This window comes from Thermobia domestica, chromosome 11 (assembly GCF_964235325.1).
Source record: "Thermobia domestica chromosome 11, izTheDome1.hap1.1, whole genome shotgun sequence".
In the NCBI taxonomy this organism is placed as follows: Eukaryota; Metazoa; Arthropoda; class Insecta; order Zygentoma; family Lepismatidae; genus Thermobia; species Thermobia domestica.
Window position 1 is genome coordinate 208,079,026 of NC_137464.1, and position 26,339 is coordinate 208,105,364.

A 26,339-nucleotide genomic window follows, 5' to 3' on the forward strand; every position below is an offset into this window, starting at 1 on the left:
ATTCGAAATATACAGATTCACCAAACTTCCTAGACAGAGGTTGTAATATAATCTTTCTCAGTGCGTGATCCTAATAAAATTATTTAATTATTTTCAAAGAACAAATTGATGTACCTACCTTATGCTTGAAACAAAATTCGTCTTTGAGGTCACGAGTCAAAATTCACTAGTAATTTCCGTGCGTATAGCCCTAGTTCAATTCCTGATCAATTCCTGATTAGGAGCTCTCCTTTGACAAAATCCGAATAGTGGTTCAGATCAAAAATTTAAGCAGAGTTCCTGTCTCTTAGCCTCGGTAATGAAAAGGGAATTTTAAACTCAGAACCAGAGAAATTAAATCAATCCATCTACCTAACAATCTAGCTATAGTCTTATCGGACAAATTACTTCCGCTTTATAATCATTTATTGAGGGCACGATGTTTCATCGGGAGAGTGATCATGTGGAGAGATTTGTTTTTCGGTTTGTCTGAAGTTTAGCGTATCTTTCAGTAGCGAGGCTATATAAGACGCTTCCTTACAGCTTCAATGAGGATTCGAACCATATGAACACCTACTGAGAACCGAACTCGGGTTTCCTGCTCCAGATTCGCGTACGCTGACCATATAGTCACGAAGGAGCTCGTTAGGGGTTTGTCGTTTAAGCTCAGGCCAGATACAGAGAACAACCTGTAGGTTATCTTGGATTCTCCTGCTCCCCCTCAATTAATCTCATACTACCAATTCTTTCCCAATCATTCAGTTCAAATGATCCTCTGTCTCCTTTAACCTACAGGCCACAAACAAGGAACGTAAGAATCCAATTTTCATTTAATTCATTTTTCATAATGAATTATATGAAAATTGAGTTACTCAGTAAACAACACTGAATTGTACTTATTACATTTCTGTGGGATAGACAAATAATAAAAGTTTAATATATGAAAACATATAGTATGTATTTCTAGATATTTCACACTTTATAACTATTTCTTGATCAGTTTCATAACATAACAAAATATTTTCTTCATTGTAACCTTTCAGGATGTCTCATTTCCCTCTACAAAGCTATCATTAATTTCCTCATTCAGTAAACACAAAATCTTTCAAATAATCCTTTTGCAAATAATAATATGTATATCAATTTTTTTTAAAAAAAAAAATAATAATCTTTCGCTTCAATTCTTTAATAACCTATGATAAATTATGCATCATTAAAGCAATATCTTACATTAACAAGGTCTTAAGGCAGGTATAAAACTTTCTATCGTCTTTACATGTGAAGATGATTTACGAAAGAAATACTGAAGTTTGCTGTTAAAAGCCGTGCTCGCATTTTAGACCTATAATATTCGTAAGCAGGGGCGTCATTTCAGATTTCGCTTGAGGTTGGGAAGAGCACCATAGACATAAGACTTTCACATTTTGTACTAGTATATTAGTAGACAATTGATTAAAGTAGATGTAAACTCCTTCGGGGGGAATTGCCCCCTCTTGCTCCCCTAAATGACGCCCCTATTCTTAAGACCTCATTCTTTGGAAAACCTTTCTAACTCAGCATTTAACAAACTTCATAGTTTAAATTTGTCTATGAAATTTATTAAACTTGAAGAAATCTTTGACTTTTTATCGATTTAAGATGTTCGTGATTTTAAAAAGTACAAAATATTGAAAGTACAAAATTTACTAAATTTGATCTAATGTCAAACAGTTAAAAGTAAATTGATGTTTTTATGAGATGGTAAAGAATTGGATATTAATGAAACTGATGAATGTATGCATAAGTATTTATGTAGTCATTACTATTGAGTAATTTGAAATTATGCAGAATTTCATAAAGAATCAAATGACTTTTAATTTATAAGAAACATTTTTTTTTAATATTGAGAACGTCAAAATATCTACATCTAACCTTAACAGAAACAGCAATTAATAAACTAAATGTTTGCATGGAATCTATACTATTACTTTTTTATTTATTTATTTATTTATTTATTTATTTGTAAAGAAAAGAAGTTTTCCCTTGTTCTCTTTCTTTTACTCGTCCGCAATCCTACTGTTTCCTTTCCTTTAATTTTGAACTTCTTTTGATTATATTTGAGAGGTGTAGATGCAAAAGTGGTAATCTCCAATTTTTTGAGAAATTGAGTTAGAGGTGGGACTGTATTGTTTTAAGTGTCCCCGACCGAGCAGTGAAGTCTTTTTGGATCACAACCTACATCCTCCCAGTAAACTGAAGGCGAATATCACAATTTTTGCAAAACTTGCAACCTCCACTACCCGGTGCGGTTCAAAGGTGACAATTTCCACTTCAGCCAATCAGAGGCCCGCTGACGTCAGACGTTGCCATGGCGACCATGTCGCTTGCCTGGAATCGTTCCAAACTTCCTCACTAGTTTGTAATGAGTCAACAAGTCTGTACTCGTTCACTAGTCCACGTTCATTTTCAAAACTTGCAATCTCCAATTTTGAAACAGTAATTACAAAAAATGAGGGACTTTGTCTGGGAAAAAATTATGTTCAACCCTCAAATATTGCTACGATCTACTATGCCAAAAAATCTGTACGTTAAAATCTTATGGGGTTTACGAGATATCAATTAATCGCTCGTCCTGAAAAATTCGGCCGAGTGAAGATTGCCACTTTTGCATCTACACCCCTCATTTGTTATTTATAATTATATTTTAAACTAGTAAAACTCACACTGATCATTTAAAACATATATTCTCTATTTGATTTTGATTTTGCATATAACTTAAGATTCAAAGTATTGTTCACAAGATTGTACAGAAGATCAAATTGTATCTCCGTATCAAGCTTGATGGAGATCGGATACGTTCGGTTGCAGTTGTACAATGTGTATAGTGTTCTTGTCGTACCAAAATGAAACCGGAATTCAGAATGGTCGGATAGGAATTACTATCAGTAAAAATAATTATCTATCGACCCAATTCACACGAAATTATATTATAATTAATAAGGTGAAATCGAAGACTGTTACCAGAACCTTGCTGGGAGATCCTAAAATCATCAGGAAGAAAGAAAATAAGCATATCGTCAAGACGAAGCAATATGAGAAATTTCCATAGAATGAATCCTGGGAAGATGCATTAAAAGAAAAGGAAAGAATGTTGTTGTATATAAAATAGTGGATATAAAACATATAGCAGAGTGGGACTGTAAGAAGAAGAAGAAGATAGATAGATAGATAGATTAATTATTAACCAATAAAAGAAAAGCAAAAGACAGTCGATGTTGTGTTAGGCATTGTATGATGTGGTGTTCATACCAAACTTAATTGCATTTCAACGGCAAGTCGTTTCAATTAATGCTGTGGGCTGTTGTATATGCTTGTGTGCGTAAATAAAGGAAATTTTGCTTCAGGTTTATACGAAACCTAATAGTTTTTATGATTTTCGTATAAGAGAGTCAGTTTAGTAGTTACTTCTAAGGCGAACTATCTGCATTAGCTGAAATTGGTTTACGGATACCATCATCTGAAGACATTAAATATAATGTAATATGCCCCACGTGGTGTAGTTGCTAACGTTCTTGTCTTTTCTGCGAGGGATTCTGAGTTCGATTTCCACTGGGAATACTCGGTCGAAACGGTTTAACAGCTTTTTCAGGCCAGTCATTATGAGTGTTTTTTTTTATTTTTTTTTATTTTCCTCACTCAAATGTCGGGACGGTATCCTACATACAGGTCCTAGGTCGTTTTATTGCTTCCCGTTCCTTTCCTCCCTCCTTTTTACCCCATATAATATGCTTGCCAAGGGAGGTCATGCCTCATACGTGACGGACTTAAGGCTTACATGCCGGTAGTGCCCAGAGATATGTATAAGTTAATCATTTAGTTAATATAATATAATATTTTCGAAGAAAATATACATTGGTCTGTTGCTTATCAATTTTAAAAAATGTAGTTGAACTCTATGTTGAAGACTGAATCCTTCTTTTGAAGTTCTCTCGGGAGTTAAAGTTGACTGAAAGTTTTATTACTTTTATTACTTACCATTAGTACACTTTAAAAAATGTTTTGATATATTATTTTTAAAATAAATTATAACCTTAATAAGAAAAGGTTCATAGTATAAATAGCGGAGTTTTACTGAGTAACTAAAGTCCCTTTGCAAAATAAAATTAAATTAAACCACTAAGGCCATTTAAGGAGCGTACCCATTAAACAATGTTACTGAGGTCAGAATTGTTATCCACTATTTTGAGCTTAAAATACATTTTGTGTTTCGCACATAGACAGTGCTAGTCTATACTGCAATAGAAGCGTAAATACCACGTAATAACTTTCCGAACTCGGACACATAAAGTCGTTATATATGAGGAGTAATGTTAAAATGTGTTACAAGCATATTCTTTGACTTTTATGGTATAACACTACATTTAAAAACCTTTACGTTCATTTTATTTGATGCAGAAGTAGCAAATGTAGACATGGGCCCGAAGGGGAGGGCAGGATGCCCCCCTCCTAGCTAACGATAATGTACCTAGGTATACGTAATATAGCAAATCACGTATATTAAATACCAGACGTAATATAGTAGCCATGGAATGAGCCTCCTTGAAAATTTTCTTCGAGCGCCCCTGCATGTAGAGCTGTATTAGTTTCTGTTATTATTGTTCTTATGGCATTTGTCTTTGAGTACTATTTTACGGAAATTCCATGCCAATTTCTTCTACTAGCTATTATTTCCTTCATTTAAACGACTTTAACACTAAACGGCTCTCCATACAATTCATATCTGCAAAATAACTAAGTTAGTACTAATGAACAGACCTATTGAATATAAAGTAGTATAATGAAATGTTTTTACTTGACTTAAAAACATGAGTCTTTTTTTTTTTAATTTCCTTCTCTGTATTATAAACGAAGACCATATAGCTTCTACCTGAACCACACAATGTTTGTGTCATGAAACAGAAGAGAATTATATAAATTAGAGTACACATTTAATATCTTTCTTATAAAGAAAACGGCAAATAATATTTTGTGGATTCGGCCACTTCTGTTACATACACACATAGAGTACATTTTAAACATCGATTTACATTTGTTACACTGCAATTTTATTATGTATACAATATGTTACCTTGTAGCATAGTTTACATTTATAACAAGGTGCAAAACAAATTAATTTTTATTAAAATAATGCAGAAATATTTGTGCAGCACGGTATCTAGTAACTTAAAAAATTTTCCATTACAAATCAGTATATGGTAAAGATGTATACAAAGTAGTTGTTATTGTAATGATTCAATGATCTTCTTAGTTAATTTTCATATTACTTATAGACTAGTAGATTAATAGAATAATGAAAATACATTACAAATGAGGAGCTTATTGTCAAAAATGAACTTTCGCTGTACAGTTTTTTGCTTCATTGAACTTTAACGGTTTATAAATCTATGGGACAAACTCTGTCGAATTACGCAATAGAATTTATGCAATCGGGAATGTTTTTGGTACAAATCATGATGTAAAGATAGCCATGTCTATAAAAAGAACAATATATCTATTTCCATAATTCATTTCTATTGTCAAATTATCTATTTTATGAAACATTTCAAACCAAAGATTGAAAAATCTGTTAAAGGTCAATGTCGCAACAAACTGGACATGAATATATTTCCTTTTGAACATAAATTTCTCAAATATATGATCTAAATGTAAATGAAAATTTATGTTTGTGTTATTATGTATTGTTTTACAAGGGACAAGATACATTATTAATTCATTGATACTCACCTACCTTCTTAAAAATATATAATAAATGCTTTTTCTACCAAATTTACTCTTCTTAAAAATCTGTGCATGTATTTAGCATTATGGAAAGTAGAGTAAAATTTTCTTCAAAAAATGTTATGGTATAAAATTTAGATGTTATAACTATCGATTTTTACAATTTAATATAACAGAGTCACACAAACTTACATTAGAAAAATACAGAAATATTTGTGTAGTACCTAATTTCTTTATTACAAATCAATATATATCAATTAAAATCAATATATACGACAAAGATATACAAAAATAACTTTTATCGTAACGATAGCATGACTTGGCTTTTACTCATACTAAATTTATTTTTTATTAGTTACGTAATTTCTAATAGTATATAAAAAGAATAATGAAATATCCTATAAATATAATCTGATTATATTATATTATTCATAAAATTGATTGAAATCATGTATAAAAATGTTAGAAAGTGAAAGATCGTTTAAATAATCTGAAAATTTTCATGGCTCAGACAATTTTCAGTACTATGTAGGAACAAGTGAAACAATTTTTCATAAATCGAAATATTTTCTGTCTTGTATGGAAAAATTGAAGAACTTTTTTTTATGAGTCGGAAAATTTTCATCATTTTGAAGGAAAAAGTAAAACAACTTTTTGTGAATCGGGAATTTTTATTGCTCTGTAGAAACAAGTGAATGGAGTTTTCATGGATCGGAAAAGTTTCATCACGATGTAGAAACAAGTGAAAAAACTTTTCATAATCCGGACAATTTTGTATATTATATATTGTGATGCTAGGTGAAAAATTTTCCACTATCTTTAACTGCACATTCAGCTATAAAATTAAATTTCTGTAGAGGAGAGTTAGATAGCAAAAAATTATAATTTTCCAATTAGCTTTCGGAAATCAGAAAATTTTCTAATATTTCAAGTTGGGAAGTAAAAATATACAGTGTTTATGTGTGTGTCTCTCTCTGTGTGGGGGGGGGGGTGTATGTGCAGGGAACATACATCGAGTTCGTAGAGAACAAATATCTCATTCCAATATTTAAAATGTAACAAGAAATTGAAAAGAAACCTTTGTGAATTTATCAATTTCAGAAACAGAAAATTCCACTATTTCTTCACATGTAGGCCTGCCTATGTAATGAAATAACTACATAAAAGTTCTTTATGAATATTATTTTTGTAACAGAAAATAAAAATGATTTTATTGTGTGTAACACTCGTAGATCATAATTTCAATATTGGAATTTTGTATAATCAACATCTTAGAGCAGATATTTGTATAGTAAAACTACCATTATTATGTATAAAAATGTATTAGAAATAATGACGATTCGATAGAACAAGTAATATATACATTAAAATGAAATTACTTGTTGCTTTTAGAACGCAGCGCTAATAGTGCTGCTTTTTATGTTTCTTTTATTATTTTATTCAGTATTTGCTTTCATGAGTTACTTAAACTCGAATTTTGGGTAGTCAAAAATTTACAGTAGGCACTTTATATTATATCTACTTATTTATAAATGTTGTAGTATGTAAATCTATAAAAGTAGTAAAGCTATGAGAAAACCGTCTTATGCGTATTAAACTGACGAAATCTAATATTGTAAGGTCAAAGGTGGATTCTGAGGGAAGAACGCATTGAAGTTTTTAAAACATTTTTGAAATGAAGAATCGTTAGATTTTCACTTCTTGAAACTTTTTAAGACAATATTTATTACTAATAAATTTTACGGCTAAATAACGATGTAGGAATAAGTGGAGTATGCTTTTATGAATCGGAAAATATTCATGACTTTTAATAAATTGAGTTCAGTTGAGTTGATTTTGAGTTTAACGTCCCGTTCAGCAGTGAAGCTATATGAGACGTGGACCTACTGATTAACGTGGAATCCGAACCACCTGAGCTCCCGCCGGGAATCAAACCCGGGTCTCCCACGCCAAAGGCGCGTACGCTAACCGCTTAGCCACGAAGGAGCTCTTTTTAATAAATTGAAATTTTAAATAATAGAATGGGATATTTGTACTCTACGAACTCGATGTACCGGTATGTTCTCTGCACATTGCATACGCACACACACACACACAGAGATAGAGAGATAGAGAGAGATAGAGAGAGAGAGAGAAGAGTTGAATTGAGTTGATTTTGAGTTTAACGTCCCTTTCAGCAGCGAGACTATATAAGACGGGACGAACTGATTAACGTGGAATCCGAACTATATGAGCTCCCGCTGGAAAACGAAGCCAGGTTTTCATGGCAAAGGCGCATATGCTAACCGCTTAGCAACGAAGGAGCTCGCAGAGAAAGAGAGAGAGAGAAACACTGTGTAAAATTTTACTTCCCAATTTGAAATATTAGAAAATTTTCCGGTTCCCAAAAGCTAATTGGAAAATTACAATTTGTTGCTGACTAACTTTCCTCTAAAGGAATTCAATTTTGTAGCTCTATGTGCAGTTAAATATAGTGGAAAATCTTCCACCTAACATCACAATACATAATATCCAAAATTGTCCGGCTTATGAAAAGTTTTTTCCACTTGTTTCTACATCGTGATGAAAATATTTTCCGATCTATGAAAATTCCTTTCACTTGTTTCTACGGAGCAATAAAACTTTCCGATTCACAAAAAGTTGATTTACTTTTTGCTTCAAAATGATGAAAACTTTCCGACTCATAAAAAGTTCTTCAATTTTTCCATATAAGACAGAAAATATTTCGATTCATGAAAAATTGTTTCACTCGTTCCTACATAGTACTGAAAATTGTCTGAGCCATGAAAATTTTCAGATTCTTTAAACGATCTTTCACTTTTTAACATTTCTATACATGAGTTCAATCAATTTTATGATTCCTGAGGAATTGTTACTTGATTACTGATATTTATAGAACGAAAAATTTTCCGGAAAAATATAGCGGAAAATTTTCCGGAAACGTAAAAGTTAACAGTTTGTCGTCGTCTGAGAACTTAACTTAATGGCGTTCATAGGTCTATCTGGGATTTTCTCCAGTTTAAACTGGACAAAAGAGTTTTAAACATTTTGTTTTCTTTGAGGTTATTAAACGAAGATAAAATTCACTTTAATACTAATAACAGACAAAAAACTTCATACTATATTAGTAATGTTGCTCGGTTAAATTTTAAAATTTAAATAATCGAAATCACACTCAATTTAGATATTCAGGTATGGGATTTTTAACATATTACTAGCAGGTAATAAAACTAATGAAGTTTACTTAACCTAACATCTTACTGACATATGTAAATAGAGTGTTGTGAGTCCCGCTAAACCTATACTTTATGCACAACTTCGGTGCACTCCACTGTATATGACAAGTTAAAATTTTCATGTTTTAAATATTGTTTTAGTTCTTCATTCGAAAAGTTAGTGATCTGTAAAGTGTCTTGATACTACATTAAACTTTTCAAGCTCACAAAACGTACTTGCTTCGAAGTTATCAGCTTTGCTTTGTGAGCATTATTTACCAATTCATTTTCAGCTATATCACAAAGGACTGCATATAATTTTACATGTATGGGTGCGGTACAGCAAATGAATTAAAAGGTGAACACAATTTGGTGAGTTGACTATGTGACCAAACACGAATGTACAAATTATGATATAAGTTCCGTATATGTAGTAATAAACAAGACCAGAGTAATACACTAGCTCTAATTTATTTCACACTGTCACTGCTCAAATTTAAAATTAAATTTTGAAGATGTTTAAGAGCCAAAATGTGTTTTGAGGTTGAGAGTCATAAGTTACGTAGTGTCATGGAATCATGAAATAGCATGAGTTTAAGGTCAAGTAAGAATGACTGAATTGGTAAGTATTTTCAGAGTCATGTATCTACGGCATATCAATATGTTATATGGTAAGAAGTGTTGAAGTAGACATAATATACCTTAAATTGTAAGAGTTGTTATGAAGGAAAATTGTACGGGTTGAGTGGTTACAAGATTTGTGGTGCCGTAGGGCCTAAAAGCGTTACCTAAAATTGTTAGAAAGTAAGTGTATTGACAAAACCTTGAAGACTATTATGTAATAAGAGGTCGTCAAATTTAGTTATTGATTGTGGTCATAAATGGTGTCCGGAAAGGGTAATTATGAATGAAGAGGTATAAGCAATACTAGGCGTCAACTGATTTTGGTAGTGTCTGTAAGCTTTGCGTTCTGATTAAGTCGAACGTTATATTATTGTAGAAATTTGTCTTTAGTATCTAAACATATCACCTGTTAGATAGAAACTCAATATTAACAAAAGTAACACTATCAAGAGCTGACTTTTGTTTCAGAACGCTCCTGAAATCTTTATGAATTCATTTTTATTCGATTTAGGATCTAAATCAACCTCACTTGCCATCGTCGTTAGTAAAGACAATGGGTTGAGTGAGAGAATGAAGTGTAAAACAGTATTTTCAAGTTGACGAATCATGTGATGCTGTAACATTGAGCATTACTTAAGAAGGAAAAAACAAATAGGGTGAAATTAAGTGAATTTGAAGGCCAAGCAACAGGCTGTCGTAAGTGAGAGTTGCAGCAGATGCCCACCATTGAGCCGGACAGTAAACTTTCTTGATTCTGTTAAAAAGAGTACACTTGAACCATTGTAGTTTTAGATAGTACACTAGCAATACTCAGGACTTGTTCAACTCTTATACTATTCCTATAAAAATAATCAAAAACAGAGGACAAAAATGCTCAAATACACGAAGAGAAAACAAAAAGAAGCAAAAGGTTTTCTTCGAGATGAAAAAGTAGAAGTGAAGACAATGAATATTTGGAAGCAAGTCATTCTCGGATGGAAGAGGGGATAAGGTAATCAGAACTATCAACAAACAATGTATGTATTCTTCAGAAAGAAAGGCATACAGTAACAGAAGAACTTATCTGTATCAGTAAAAATAGTTTTGTAAAGGGCTATGTGTGTGTCCAAGCTGTGGTCCTGAAAGAGAATGTTAGGCTTACCAAACAAGAAATAGAAATAATTTCGTCACTCAGAATGGACTCCTAGATAGAAAAGTTAAATTATCTGGGAAGAAAAGGCCAGAAGGTAGCATCTGGATAATATGATTAAAAATCATGTGAACATGTGTAACAACTTATTCTATGTATACATAGAATTTAATCTTCTCATGTTGCAACCCACCTTTGATTGAGGAGACTTATTGAATGAAATTTAAAATCACTTTTTAGCATCAAAACGATAGAAGACAGGACGTACAGTATCCCGTGGAATCCGAACCGCTGATCGGGTTACTATCTCCTACTGATAACCGAACTCAAAACCATGGAATAGAAAGCAAACAATCACGTTTGCCACTTAACCACGTAAAGTCACCTTAGATGGAAAGAGACATACTAATGTAATTACCTGTCTAGAGTTCTTACGTTATTACTCCAATACTTAAAAGAGAATTCGATATGTTACTTTGTTACTTCACTTACCCTGATCTAGTTTTGAAATATTTCTGAACAAAACAAGAGCTAGATGATGCAATGGTTTTTGGTTTAATATGCTGATGCTGCTCCAACACAACACTAGACAACATAACTTGACCCATACATTTATAACATAATAATGACATCTTCAGTTGTGAAGATATGACCAACTACTTACTGCTGAGTTGGATTAATTCAGTAGTTTTTCTTTCATGTACAAAAAAGCATATATTTATACATTCACTGTAGGATACCTCAAATCTATCGTACCTAAAACATTTTACATTTATTTTACATTAAAGATTATGGGTTTAGACACTGAAGGAATAGTAGATTCTACTACAATTAAAGGCTTGCAATTCTCATTCTGATCAACAGCTTTTTCACTTTCAATTTTGATGAATGAATTTGGCATAGTTAATACAATATTTACAATTGGCGTTTCTGTGTCTCTCTTGGAATCCATGTTTGAGGGATTTACTAAATAGTTTTGATGGGGTTCTTGTGAAATACACACAGAAATACCTTCCTCTGCATCTACGTAGAGAACATCTTTCGCTTCTTTATCGCAAACTACAGTGTAACCATGATTCTCTTGTTTGTTAAACATTTCCATATCTGTACCCACAGTGTCATGAGGTTTGGACGACAAACTATTTAATATAACATTCCCATGCATAGGTTTTGAATTTTGTTTGCATAATTCTTTGTGACTAATAGAGTTCTCCATACTTGTGTCCAGTTGATACCGGTTCATATGTGTGTACATTGTTGAAGGATAAAGCATGTCACTTTTGTATTCGTTGATCTGGTGTTTGTTTTCCGAACTGTCTGACTTTGTACTTTCTTCATATTGCATCAAAGGAATCCATGGAGTATTCGTCGATGCTTTGTAGGGAACTGAATTGTCAGTGTGTTCTGCTTTGTCCTGCATAGGATCACTCTTGTAGCGTTTGAAACTATCAGATGAATTCACTGGTGTTGTAAATAATGATGTCGATGAAACTGAAACTGCTGTCTGCTCTGCATAATTTTTGTCCTTAAACTCATTACTTGATGGTGGCTGAAAATTTACTCCTGTTGAATTAAGTGCCACTTGTGTTTTATTCTTCCGGAAAGGTTTGCATTTTTGAAGAATGATATAAAGAACCAAGAATATTACTAATATAACTGCAAGTAGTGCTATGGAAATAATTGCCAAATAACTGATACCTAGGAAAAAGAAGAAAGTAAATATAAAAATAAGTAATTGTCAATTGTAGGTAACGTATTCACTTCTTCGACCACTAAAAACAAATAAAGATTCCGAAGAAGTAACGTGCAAAGTTTGCTTTTTCTTCACATTTTGAGACAACAAAGGAATGAAATAGATGTGAGACTCTATAGATGTTCCTTTTGTTAACGTGAAAAGCTTGCTAATAATAGTTCAAAGTAAAAGTTAAGAAAGCTGATATTTAATAGAAGGAACATGTCAAAAATTGCTAACAATAAATTTCACACATTCTTTTACTTGGACTTTACATCTTACTTAATACATATAAATGTTATAAGAATTAATTGTTCCAATAAAATTGAGAAGTCAGAATAGATGGATTTCAAACTTTTCTTTCCAAAGGTACGAGAAGAAGCTTCCAGTATAATTATTTATGAAACAATTTCTTTATTATATAACTATTCAATATTCTTTTTAAGAATTATAGGCTTAATATAACACAGGGTGAGTAAAAAATCTCTTACCACCCTTAATAAAATGAAAGTAGAATGTAGATATTCAAAATATGTAACTATAGGGACACGTTAGGCCGAGAGCGAACTTTTATGGTGCGTGTCAGGTGAACGGCCGCCATCTGTATGTTCTTTGTTTTGAACCTCTCTCGAAAAGTTTAAATGGGAAGGGGGCATATGACATGGGAAACAGAACTAGAATTTTAAGAGAAACTCAATGGTGTAAGCAGATTTAACATAACTGTATTAACTTCGAATCGTGGATCGTCATAGTAATCATCATACTTTCGTCTACGTCACTCGTCTGTGAGTACTCTAATTAGTACGGAAATATTTGGTAGAAAATGAATCCTTCTGTTTATCTACGTATCTGGTACTTATTCGCTTCTAACTACAAGAACTGACATGAAATAAAGGGGTACTTCCGATTGACGCGGAAAGTTGAAATTTGGTATGATTGTAGCTTTCTGGAACTAACCCACAGGAAAATTGTCAAAAGTTAATATTTTTAATTTTAAGGAGGTCTAAAGGAGACATGAAGAAATTTCCCATGCTATTTAAATGGGCTTTTTTTTTTTTTTTACCTATAATCTCATATTTTAGGTACTTGGAATTTGAATAAAAACTTGAAACTCGGTATGCTTATCCGCTTGCATTAGCATTAACTAAATAAATCGCTAAAAATAAAAACTAAAATCCAACTGTAGAATGGTTTAATGGGGAGCTGAAAAATCTTTCCCATGTTATTTATATGGGACATCTACACTCTAAAATGTTTAGGCACTCCCGGTAAGGATTAAAATAATGAAATTTGGAATGATTTACCCTTCTGGGATTAACCTACAGGAAAATTGCCAAATGTTAATATTTTTAGTTTTTAAGGGGTCTAAAGCAGCGTTTCCCAACCGGTGTGCCGCGGCACACTGGTGTGCCGCGAATGGGCTGCTGGTGTGCCGCGAGGAAATCAAAACAAATTATTAATTCTATAGGAACCAAATTGCAAGACATAGGGGAAAATGTATATTTGTATTTCACATTACTATGAACCTCTACTATAAATCTACGATTTTAAGTTTCATACTGTGTTACTTTTCTGTACATTTTTAATGTTGAAAAACGTATTTATCATTGTCATGACCATTATTGCGTCTTTATTGTTGCAGACTATTTCGTATCTTGAAATTTTAATTTATCATTCAATAAATTCAACAGAGCAAACATGCATACAAATTATCTACATTTGTGCTTTTTAAAAGTATAGGAGATATGTTTATTTATTCGTTATTTAGTGATCTTCTCTTTTAGATTGCAATTGTTTTCTATTTTAAAATTAGAATGAAAAATAAGCATAATGAATTACCACGGGGGAAAATCAGTGATTGGGCTTTCTTCTCTGCAAGGAGATCAGTAATCACATAAAAATACCACGGTATTTTATATTTAAAAATAATAATAGTAATATATATATATATATATATATATATATATATATATATATATATATATATATATGTATATGTATATGTATATAATATGGGTGTGCCGCGAGAATTCAAGTTACACATGTAGTGTGCCGCAAGTTGAAAAAGGTTGGGAAACGCTGGTCTAAAGGGAGGATGAAGAAATTCCCATGTTATTTAAATGGGCGTTTTCTTGGTATACAAAATCTTATCTTTTAGATAGTTGAAATAGGTTAAAAAAAAAAGACTTCAAATTAAGTAGAATTGTGGGTTTAGGAGGTGCAAGTCCGTAGGCAGAGTAAATGTCAGGGGACGAAGCCCCCAGGTGGCCAAATTCAGGAAACGTAATTAAAGAGCAAAAGCACGAAATTCATTCTTGATGCAAAGGCTGATACATAAAATATGCGAGGCCGTAGCAAACGTGAGGGTCTGGAGACAGAGACCTCAGCTAGACAAAGGCTAGTTTATATATTAATATGCTGGGTTTATATGATTTTCCGCAATCCTTTCAACAATGATATCTTGAAAACCATAAGTGCTAGAAACGTGCCGTTCTCACTGGCTGATTCCAAATTTTGTGTAGATTGTCCAGTTCTCATTCAAAATTTCAAAAACCGTGTCGTTATTGTTATTCAACATTTTAGGCGCCGTTTTGAGCCCATTGTTTCAGCCCGAAACTACGGTGTTAGGCAACCAGTAGAGAAGTTACATATGATGGGTTGACGGACATTGCAGGCACTTTACCACTTTGCTTAAATTTGAATGGCAAAACCTACTTCATGCAGGCAACTTCCAAATCGTTACTTTAAAATCCCCCCCCAAAAAAAGTCGCCAATAGGAAAATTGACTTTTAGTCGCTGTCTTGGAAGCTAAATCTCCTAGATTTAGCAACTTTTCCCCCCAAATTGGCAACACTGTTTCCACATAGCTGTCACCTAATCGAAAATTAGTTCCGTTGTCAGAAGAGAAGTCGCTTCTGTCTACACATCGTGTGATTGGTTTTGCGGCGAGTTTGTTGTCTGTATGTATTCTTGTCTGTGGGTGTAACCTCCACTATGAGACAGTAACTTTTCAGGTGATTCATTATCAAAAAAGTGATTGTGTGGCGTATACCGTGTTAATAAACGAATTGGTGAAATGCGCCTGAAGAACTTTACCAAATTTCAGAAATAAAAATATCTGTGAAATTAGAATCTTGAAGTATCCATTTATTTCAGCGTTCAAGTGAAACTAGAACAAAAGAAAATAAGTCATGATTCAATTCCATGGATTAAAAATTAAAGATGGTGTTAGTATTTCAGTGTTTTTTCTTATTTCCCACTTTTATGCTTTCTAAGCTAAAGGAGACGGATGATTCATGAAAATGATTTGTAAACTTGAACTTTTGTGATCTCCCACTCGAACCCGAGACCACGTACACGTAAGACTAACACACGTTAGCCATTAGACCAGCGGAGAGAGCTTCAAAATAGTGATAATATATGTATACATGACTATATTATTTTAAAACACATTTTTCTGACCAGAACAAAATGAATTATTTAATAATTATACGATTTTTGTTACAGTTTCAAGGACCTAAGGTCCTCTTCATCAGACATTGAGAAAAGACAGATTTCCAAATTTCTGTTATTTTATTTTATTTTATTTTATATAAAGATCAATAGAATTGTAAAATTGCATTGACAATTAACATGTATTAACAATGTAATTTTATCTTATATAAAGATATATATAAAGATTAATATAATTGTAAAATTGCAAGTATTAACAATGTAATTATATATTCATAAACATGTTACGTAATTACACTGTACAATACAGATTTTTGACAAGCAAACTACAACTGTAATACACCCTTCAACACGGAAAAAATCTTCATCACACGTTAATATACATACTTTTTCAGGAACTTTTAAAGAAACAGTAAATAAAGAAACAATGTAATTATATGATAATATTACATATTACAAATTTAAATTTTATATAAAAGTTATTTTTTTAGAGAAAATGTATTATTAAAAATAACATTAAATTATTATTGTTTTACATTAAACATTTTTGCCTAATTATTTTACATTTAGATTTTATATAAATATAAACAACAATTAAAATTATATAAATGAAAATGCTAACTAACGGCTGAGGAAGATATAAGATTTGCTGTCATGTCTTTTCTCAATGTCTGATGAAGAGGACGTTAGGTCCTTGAAACTGTAACAAAAATCGTATAATTATTAAATAATTAATTTTGTTCTGGTCAGAAAAATGTGTTTTAAAATGTTATTGTGATTATCCAGAACCATGGAGTTTATTTATTAACTATATTATACTTACCACTATCTGGCGTAGGATTTCTTCTTCCAGTAACAACTCCTGGTGGAGGAGGTTTGGCAACCTTTGATACTAAACCTTTCCCTCCCTCCGCTACTCCTAAAAAGTACCAAATGAATAAATAAATAAATAATATTAAATATATGTACTTAATACAAACAAATTTACTACTTTAGCAGCACTTGGTAGACTGGCATACTTAGGAATTGGTATTTGTAAATAAAGTACCAGTGTCAAGCATGCGGCACAGTGGAAAAAAAATTGGTATGGATGACGTGATATCTTTTTATTATTATTATTATTATTATTTTCTCTCAATCCTGTAGTCAGAGCGACAGTGGCAGAAATAAACAACTTTCGGTTTCAACGTTGATCGCTATAGATTGAAAACATTAATTGAGAGTAGAAAAGGGAATTTTCTGTAAAACAATTAGGAGTCTCAATAAAATATCGTACATCTCTACTAAAACGGTAGAGATTTACTACCATTTCTGCTTTCAATATTCATTAAGTAAATATCACGCCATGCAACTCAAACTCCTTTACCTAGTGTATAAGTGACGCAGCCAGGGCCGGATTCAGGATTGCCTAAGGAAGGGGGGGTGCACAAATAACTACCAAAATAACCAATCACACCTAAACTCTTTAAAGTGACATGTGACAATATTCTTCAGTCCTGACAACACTGATGCATAGAACTAAGGAAAGTATTTTAAAGAGGGTCGCAAGTGTTCTGCAGGGGGAAAAAAAAAGTTCTTCTCTCCCCCTGCCTTCTGTTTTCTTCCCTACTTGACAAACGCTATATTGGTTTGCTTGGTGAATCCTTTTCCTTTAGCCTTTAGCGAGGGGGGGGCAGTGGCGTATTTACGATTTTGTTTCGGAGGGGCCTTTGCTAACTTTCGGGGGAGGGGCTTTGATTAAAAATGTGAAAATTCAGCAAGATATTTCATATACTTTACTATAGTAAGTAAGATTTCGCGGGGGGGCTTAAGCCCGGAAGCTTCCCCCTAAATACACCACTGGGGGGGGGGTGCATGTGCACCTTTGCACTCACCTAAATCCGGCTCTGGACGCAGCTACTTGTTATATTTAAATAGTCTGGCCTGAACATACAAATATCTTAATAGAAATCTGTGCAGACCTCACCTGTGCATAAAATCACACAGCACACAGCAGACAAGTACAGCCCACAAACCATCACCAAATTAGATTCGTCTGAGAAATAGGATTGAACAGAAGAACTGCGGTTGATCACGCATCAATTATACCGTCTACAAATAATAGAAAGAAAAATACGTTAGTCTCATAATGGGCTTTAAAAATGTTTAAAATTAAAATATAAAATTCAGGGTCGGAGCAGAAATAAATACACCGGAGTGCTGAAAAGTAACGTTTATACGAGGAAATGCTGATAAGTTACGTTTATAGGAGGGGATGTTGATAACTCTTTATCTTCACTAGCAAAAAATCTACGATATTATTAGAGTTTAACGGTAGAAAAAGTCTAGCGCCAACAAATATGTACGAGAATCAGTCAAAAAAACTCGCGGAATTCTGTCGTAGCTCTTTATGACCACACATTTACTAATGGCTCCAAGTTAATCTGCAACGTTGTCACATTGTGAAATTTTGATTCCGCATAGCGACTGAAGGAAGTCTCGGAGAGGATACCATCATATAACATTTTCGCTTTATTTTGGCCTGTAGAATAGTGCTCTGTGGGTGCCATTTTTAGAACAACCGACATATATATATATATATATATATATATATATATATATATATATATATATATATATATATATATATATATATATATATATATATATATATATATATATATATATATATATATATATGGCATTTTAAAAAGGAAAGGAAACATCTATAATAAACATTTTAATGAGAGCTGATCTGAATTAATTCACAATTTTCTTAATACATGTCGCTGTAATCAATTTTCAATTATTATTCAATTCTCAAATTTTTAATAAAATAAATTTCAACAGTTCTTATAAGGTTATGCTTAGGTATTTACATGCGTATTTTATGAAATACGAAATCGTTATTTTCTGTACATGCAATGTCAAGATTTGATAATAGCTTTACATACTTTCTACACATACCATAACATACATCACTGGGCCTTACATAAATAGAAATTTCGTGCATTATTTGTATATTTCTCTAATTCACACTTCACTACTTATAATTAAACACAAATATTACCAAAACATAATTTAAGCAATTTTTCCTTGGCCACTGAGTATGCACCTAAATCAGAATCAAAAGAGGAATTTAATTAGATCTACTATCTGTTATAATTACTTTAGTAAGCACCAGCAAATATTAGTCCAATGTTCTCGGGATTTCTGCCTAAGTGAATGTTGCTGTACTGAGCTTTCATTACCATACAGCGGTAACATCTTCAGAGCTACCGGTACGGTAACGAAAGCTCAGCACAGCAACATTCACTCTGGCAGCAATCCCGAGAACATTGGATTAATAATAGACGCCAGCAAAACTTCAAGATTAACCAGCAAATATTCATTAAACTGTACTTATTCTATTGATATTAATTTGCTGTGATTACGATTAATATTTTACAAAACAAAGCTGGGTTGAAGAATTTTGACGCTACTATGAATTTAAAGTGATTGAATTAAAACCAAAATTAACATTTTTGTTCACGAAGACTGTTTCATTTTGCCAAAATATTCACAATTCAGTTAAGTAGTAAAATATTGGGCAGTGCTCGTAGATACAGTCATTTTACTCTGTGGAAAGGGGACTAAAACAAAACTAGCCTCTATTGAAATGATAAAATCCACTCCAGGCCCGAACCTCATCTATGTTAAAGTTACTAAGTCACAAACATATCACTCTCATATATATATATATATATATATATATATATATATATATATATATATATATATATATATATATATATATATATATATATAATATACTGGAATCGGACAAAGTAATAGATTAATCTGGATTTACTATTGATTTTATGACCATGAAAGGAAGTAAAGTTTCTTTTTTTAAGAACCATACCGTGTAATTAACTACGTGTGGTTTTACAGCTTTCTTCAACAAAATAAGAAGAGAATATGTGGTGGTATAACTTCGTTTCTGTCTGTTTTCAGTTGGCAGTGTTGGGCAGAGCTTAATGCGATACGGTTTGAGGTCCAATAGTACTTTAAACTTACGAGGGGCGTCCAATAAGTTTTCTATCTAGACAGAAAGGAATGCAGATAGATTCCTTAGTCATCACTGGTTTTCGATGTAGTCTTCATGAACGTCTATGTACCGCCGCCACTTTGTGGGTAGCAAAGAAATTCCAGAGAAAAAATAGTATTTGGCATGGCGTGCAAACCACTAGGGAAACAGCCTGTTGGACCTCGTTGTCCGACGAAAAACGTCTCGGTGCTGCACTCGGGGGTCACTGCTGGTACTATTCCATTTATTATTATATTATAGACGTATTATTTTGGTCTCCTCCGAGGGGGCACTCTGAGAGCTCTGGGGAGGCCAGTGTTCCCCCAAAATCATCTCTGGAAGAAGCAGTGATTGCGTTGATCCGTTGTGTTCTTTTGGCTTATATTGATGTTTATTCTCCCCTTATATAGCCACAATGAAAATAAATCACAAATGGCATGGTTGTGGGGGGAGGATTGTTTATGCTGTAATGTCAGCCCCTCCGAGCAAATGCGTAAGCTCCAATAGGTTCTTTTATTTCGCAGGGCTCAAACTTCCCGGTGGAGGTACATCGCAGGCGCAATTTTCCCTGTTCTTGAGGTAGGGCGCAAATTTCCCAGACGCAAAATTCTCGACACCGTTCGAATGACCTCGGAAGACTATATCTTTTTCAATACTTTTTTATATTCTTTTACTCGAGATTTCTTCATAGCTTCTTATTAAAATACTTACTAATATATCCTCATTTTATTGTCCTAACCAATCAATATGGGTATGTTGTAAAATGTTTAGATTGATCGAGCCTCTGGTGTGTAACCACAGTATTTCATATCATCCCCCATTAGAAATCTTGGCTAAATGAACCAACATATGTTGCCAATAAAAGAGTTTAGAATGATTGAGCCCCTGGTAAATAACCACAGTATTTCGTGACAGACCCCCCGTTCCTATTACCATATTCTAGCTACGCGCCTGACTCAGCTAATTCTCTACATTCTTTACCAAGCACACATTTTCTAAAGCGGAAAATGCTCTCTAAATACCTAAGCTCATTATTTTCAGCAGATGCACAAATTGGGTAACATTCTATCTACATGAATGTTATATATGTCGATTACTGGAAACCGCTTCTCGCTATCTATTACCATATTTACTATATAATGATTAACGTTAAAACCGGAAATGGTTGATTTGTACCGCTTTCGGTTTGAATATTACATTCATCAGGGAACTCGATTCTTAACTATTGACTCTGTACATCGTGGCCAAAATTGATGGTAATCCATCAGATAGTTCTTGAGACTGTTTGTTTCACTGACGGACAGAATGAATATATGGCTATAGAGTTTTGATAAACTAAATTCGTTAATGAGTGATGATGGAACAAATATAAGAAAGGGAACCAAGAGTAGGCCTACCACCGGGAAAATTTTCGAACACAAAATTAGCCATCGAAAACCCACATGTCCTGGGTTAGAATACCATAGATGAAAACTCTACCACTGAGTCTTCAATCACCCGCTTATTAGTTTTATTAATTGTTATATTAATACAAATTAATGAATGCCTGCTTATGTTAATTATTGAACAATTACATTGTATACTTCGTAAAGTCAAAAATTATAAATTTGTATTTACTGTACATACAGTGAACGCAGAAAGTGTTTGTACACCTATGCTATTGAAACGAGAATGCCGGCGAAAAAGAAACAGAAAATTTAAGAAGTGTAATAACACACACAATATGAATAATGAAAACTAAGCTTTATGAATATATCAATAAAGAACCACAAAGACAAGTTTAATGGTCAGAAAGTAAATAAATTCCGTAAAAAGTGTATAGAGTAGACGCAAAAAGAGATCGTACACCTGACGTACGAATACGAAACAAAGATACCACAACTGGGGTTCACTAGTATTCACCTGAGTATACACCTCTGTATAGCATGACGAGTAACACAATCAGTTTAGTTGTGAATAGGAGTGAAAAAACTGCACGGTGGGCTGTCAAAATGGGAAGCAACCGAACAGAAATAAATAAGGAGACAAGAAAACAAATTATTAAATTGTATAAGAAAGGTAAGTCTTTGAGAAAGATAGCAAACCTTGCAGACAGGCCTCGTTCAACAGTACAAACAATAATTGCGATGTATAATGTTTCTATCACTGTGCGAAACAGAAACAACAACAACAAACAAAAAAAAAAAAAAAAGAACTGGAAGACCAAGAGTGTTGAGTGAACAAGATAAACGTTACATTATTAGGGAAAGAAAAAAGGTTCCGAAAAGTAGTGCTGTGCAATTGGCAACGGATCTGGAAACACGCGGTGTTAAAGTATCAGGCAGTACAGTGCCGAATATTTGCAGGGTATCATAGTCGGATAGCCAGGAAAATGTTCTGGGTGAACAAGACAAACCGTATAAAGAGACTAAAGTTTGAAAAAGAGTATAAAGATAAGGGATCAGGCTTCTTTCTGGAATAGGGTCATATTTTCGGACGAAAGTAAATTTAATCTTATCGAGTCCAATGGGAGGCGTATGGTATGGCGCAAGGTGAATACATAGATGAATCCTTAAAATCTCGTCCCTAAAGTAAGACACGGAGGAGGGTCCGTGCTCGTCTGGGGTTGTATGAGTGCCTCAGGAGTGGGTCGTCTCCACTTTATCGATGAAGTGATGATCCACAAAGTGTATATTAACATATTAAAGGAAAATCTCCATACTAGTGCGCAGAAAACAATTTATTGTTCAGCAAGACAACGACTCCAAACATACAGCGGAAAATACTCGATTGTGGCTACTCTATAATACCTTGAAACAGCTTCGCACACCTCCCCAATCCCCAGACATGAACCCCATAGAACATCTATGGTCTGTTCTGGAGACAAGAATCAGAAGGCACGGCTTCTCTACTAAAGAAGGCCTGAGAAAAGCTATTCAAGAAGAATGGGATATAATCAGTCCCGAAGCTACAGAACTACGAACTACTACAGGTGAAATCAATGCCACGAAGACTACAGACAATCATTAACGCACAGGGTAATCCCACAACATATTAAATAACGTAATATACTTTATAAGCATTAATTCAAGCATAAGTGTACGGTGACTTTTTGCGTTTACAAAAAAGGAATTCTCTCTTTTCTTTTGAACAAAACAGTGATTGTGTTTGTTTGGCCTTTCTCTTGTATATAGAAATAAAATGTATGAATGTGTAGTCTTAATTCTGGTTATATATATATTTTCCACCTCCCGTTCTCATGCTAGCTGTTTTCAATATAAAGTATGCACGGTGTACGAACACTTTCTGCGCTCACTGTAGGTATGTTGACAATAAACGAATGTTATTAGAATATTTGTTGAGATTTCTTTTCCTTCACTGCTTTTTGCCTGGTTAAAAAGTAGTTTGCAGTGCTTTGGAGCAGCTGCAGGTGGGAACGCGATAATGTTTGAGACATACCGGCGACTTTTTTGTGTGTGAAAATAAGACCTTCCTCATAAAGCAGTAAATAACTGCAGCAGCAATTGTCTACGTAAGTGATAAAGACATATCCAACTACAAGAAACTAATACAGTATATATATTCATTGTTGTGTTTCTCTTTTAACAGCTACTAGCTAGGGATGCCCAATTCCAGAATTTTTACTTTCCGGAACCCGGAAAGTAAAATCGGAAAAATTCCGGATTTCGGAAGAATTCCGATTTTTTCTAAATTCCGGATTTTTCCGAATGTCGGAATTTATCTGAATTCCGGATTTTTTCCGAAATCCGGATTTTTTCCGAATTCCGGATTTTTTCTGAAATCCGGAATTTTTCTGAATTCCGGAATTTTCCGAATTCCGGAAAGTAAATTTTCCGATTCCGGAAAACAAAATTTCCGGAATCCGGATTCCGGAAAATTTTGGCCATCCCTAATATATATATATATATATATATATATATATATATATATATATATATATATATATATATATATATATATATATATATATATATATATATATGAAATAAAGATGTTTTGAAACAGATAGAAGACGACTCTTCTAGCCGCCATCCTTCAAACAAAGGCCAATTGGATTGGACACATCTTTAGAAGAAATTGTCTTCTCATACTGCCATAGAAGGAAAGATGAAAACGAGGAGTAAGAAGAAGAAGAACACAACTGATCGATTATTTGAAAAATAGAAGATACTAGGAGTTAAAAGAGGAAGCAGAAAATGGATTAACATTTCCAGTCCCAAAATTAAAATCAAGGAAAAGGAAAAATCCTCAACAAAGACAGCATACCATAGCTTTTTCTCATAAAAAGTTTTATATATATATATATATATATATATCGCATATAGCTGTGGTAATTGTACCCTCGAAACTACGTTTTTCTTGGGTTCCTGTTTGGTTCTCAATAACACACACAAATACACTAAGGATTAAATACTATATTACTTTAGACTGACTGTAGAATTGACGACAAAGGAAAAAGTGTGCTCTTCCACATCTTATAACGAAAATTAAGCCCCTTAATGTTTTTTCAAAGTGCAAACCCTGAGCTTACTTTTTGAAAATTAGATAACTAGCAAATAGGTAACTTTAGCAGTATCCTCCTTTTTTGCACTCTGTTGTTTGAAGCTCTGGCAAGTAATTAATAAATGACACATCCACTTAATTATTTCATAGTGTTAACCTAGAAATTTTCTTTTGCGACTTCGTCTTACTTTCCATTGAGGAGTCTAAAGAAAAGTAGTATTCGGTTTACAACTTTTAAAAAATGAAAAAATTATCTTGATTCGGGTAGCATTTGGCTACAATATGAGTTAGAAAATTGTGCGAATTAAGTTATTGTGTTTTCTCATTTTTTTTAGCTTAGCTTCCCTTTCAGGAGCGAGGCTATAGGCCTATGAGACGTGGACCTACAGCTTAACTTGGGATCCGAACTACATGGACTCCCACCGGGAATCGAACCTGGGTCTTCTACGCCAAAAGCGTGTACATGAATCGTTCAACCACTAGGGACATCTCTCATAAAAATCAAGGTTCCCTTCGTGAGCTACGTACTGCCAACTCTCCGTTTCTTGAAGATATTACTAATTCAGCAAGGAAAAAAAACTCTAAACTAACAGGTACCATCCAACGCAATCCATACAATGACAGTATATACGCTTTATCACTTATAAAAATTGTTTCATGTTTATTATTTCATGTCCACGTAAAATAGAAAAATACATAGATAATACTTTCCTTCGCTTCCAAAAATGCGATTCGCAAATTGCTACCTAAGAAGCAAAATCTAAAAGAAACGCTGATAAAAATGTTAAAAAATACTTATATCGTGAAAATTATTTTAGTAGGCCTACAAGAAGGTATGGCGCCAATGAAATAATCCTGAGTACAGACTTGGTCTGGGGGGCAGGGAACGCCATTGAGGGCGCTCGCCCCCTGCACCCCCTGTAGTGACGTCACTATCTCCAGTTTTTTGCTAAAATAGCTTTTTGTTTACATAGTACAAACATACATGATGAGAAATTAATCAGCCTACTTTCTAATAGTATGTCTCTGTTACGAAATAAACATCCGTACTCAGACAACCCATACAATCTACGGTACCTGAGTTCTACAATTTGCGATGTTGACAAATGTGAATATCAATCGACGTCAGACACAAAACAACTGAGTTCAGCATCCTCCATCAGGACCACAACCGCTAACTTCTCCCATCTTTGGAACACAAGGGATCGATACGGAGGGAGATGAACAAACAAATGACTAGCAACGCGCACAACTCTCTCTGCTCAGTTCTATATCCAGCAGTAAAAGGTTGTATAGGGGGTACATGAACTTTGGAGAGCCACATCAAATATTTTGGATCAATGTTTTTGCGTAATTCAAAGAAGTAGAGATAATTTTGGGAGATACAGTATGCTCCTACTCCACCACCTTAGTCATGATCTGACTCCACCTTGTACATGAAAATTACGAAATAGTGATAATTAAATAATGTGAATAAAGTTTTAAATTGACCTTTTTTGCGTTTTTTTTTCTTTTTTCGAAACTTCTTGGGTTTTAAAGCAAATATGACCAAAGTTTGCATTTGAATCGATTTTTCAGGTTGTCAGGGGTAAAATATGCAACCACTATCATTACCATGAACAGTCCCAAAAGTCACGAACCCAAGATTTCTCTTGAAATCTCAGATCGGAGATGCTACAAACAAAATGTATTTACCTCAGGTCTTAAGGCTTACAGAGAACAGAAAGAATATAGATTAATAGTTATTTATTAAAATAAATTTAAAATAAACAAAACAATTAAAAGAAGGAACCAATAGCAGATAATGAACAAGAGAAACTTAAGTAAAATGAAACAATATAGCAAAAATATATATATATATATATATATATATATATATATATATAACTCATGCTTTGT

General features: G+C 33.3%; 1 protein-coding gene across 1 annotated transcript; it reads right to left on the reverse strand.

Annotated features, from left to right (window-relative positions):
• Window positions 1–918: 918 nt before the first annotated feature.
• Window positions 919–25,641, reverse strand: LOC145664682 (uncharacterized). Its single transcript, XM_081731535.1, has 4 exons — window positions 25,518–25,641; window positions 17,856–17,980; window positions 16,713–16,808; window positions 919–12,402 (listed from the first exon to the last, which is right to left on the reverse strand). The coding sequence occupies exons 2-4, from the start codon at window positions 17,905–17,907 to the stop codon at window positions 11,477–11,479; spliced, it is 1,074 nt and encodes a 357-aa protein (XP_081587661.1). The 5' UTR covers window positions 17,908–17,980; window positions 25,518–25,641; the 3' UTR covers window positions 919–11,476.
• Between the last annotated feature and the right edge of the window lie 698 nt (window positions 25,642–26,339).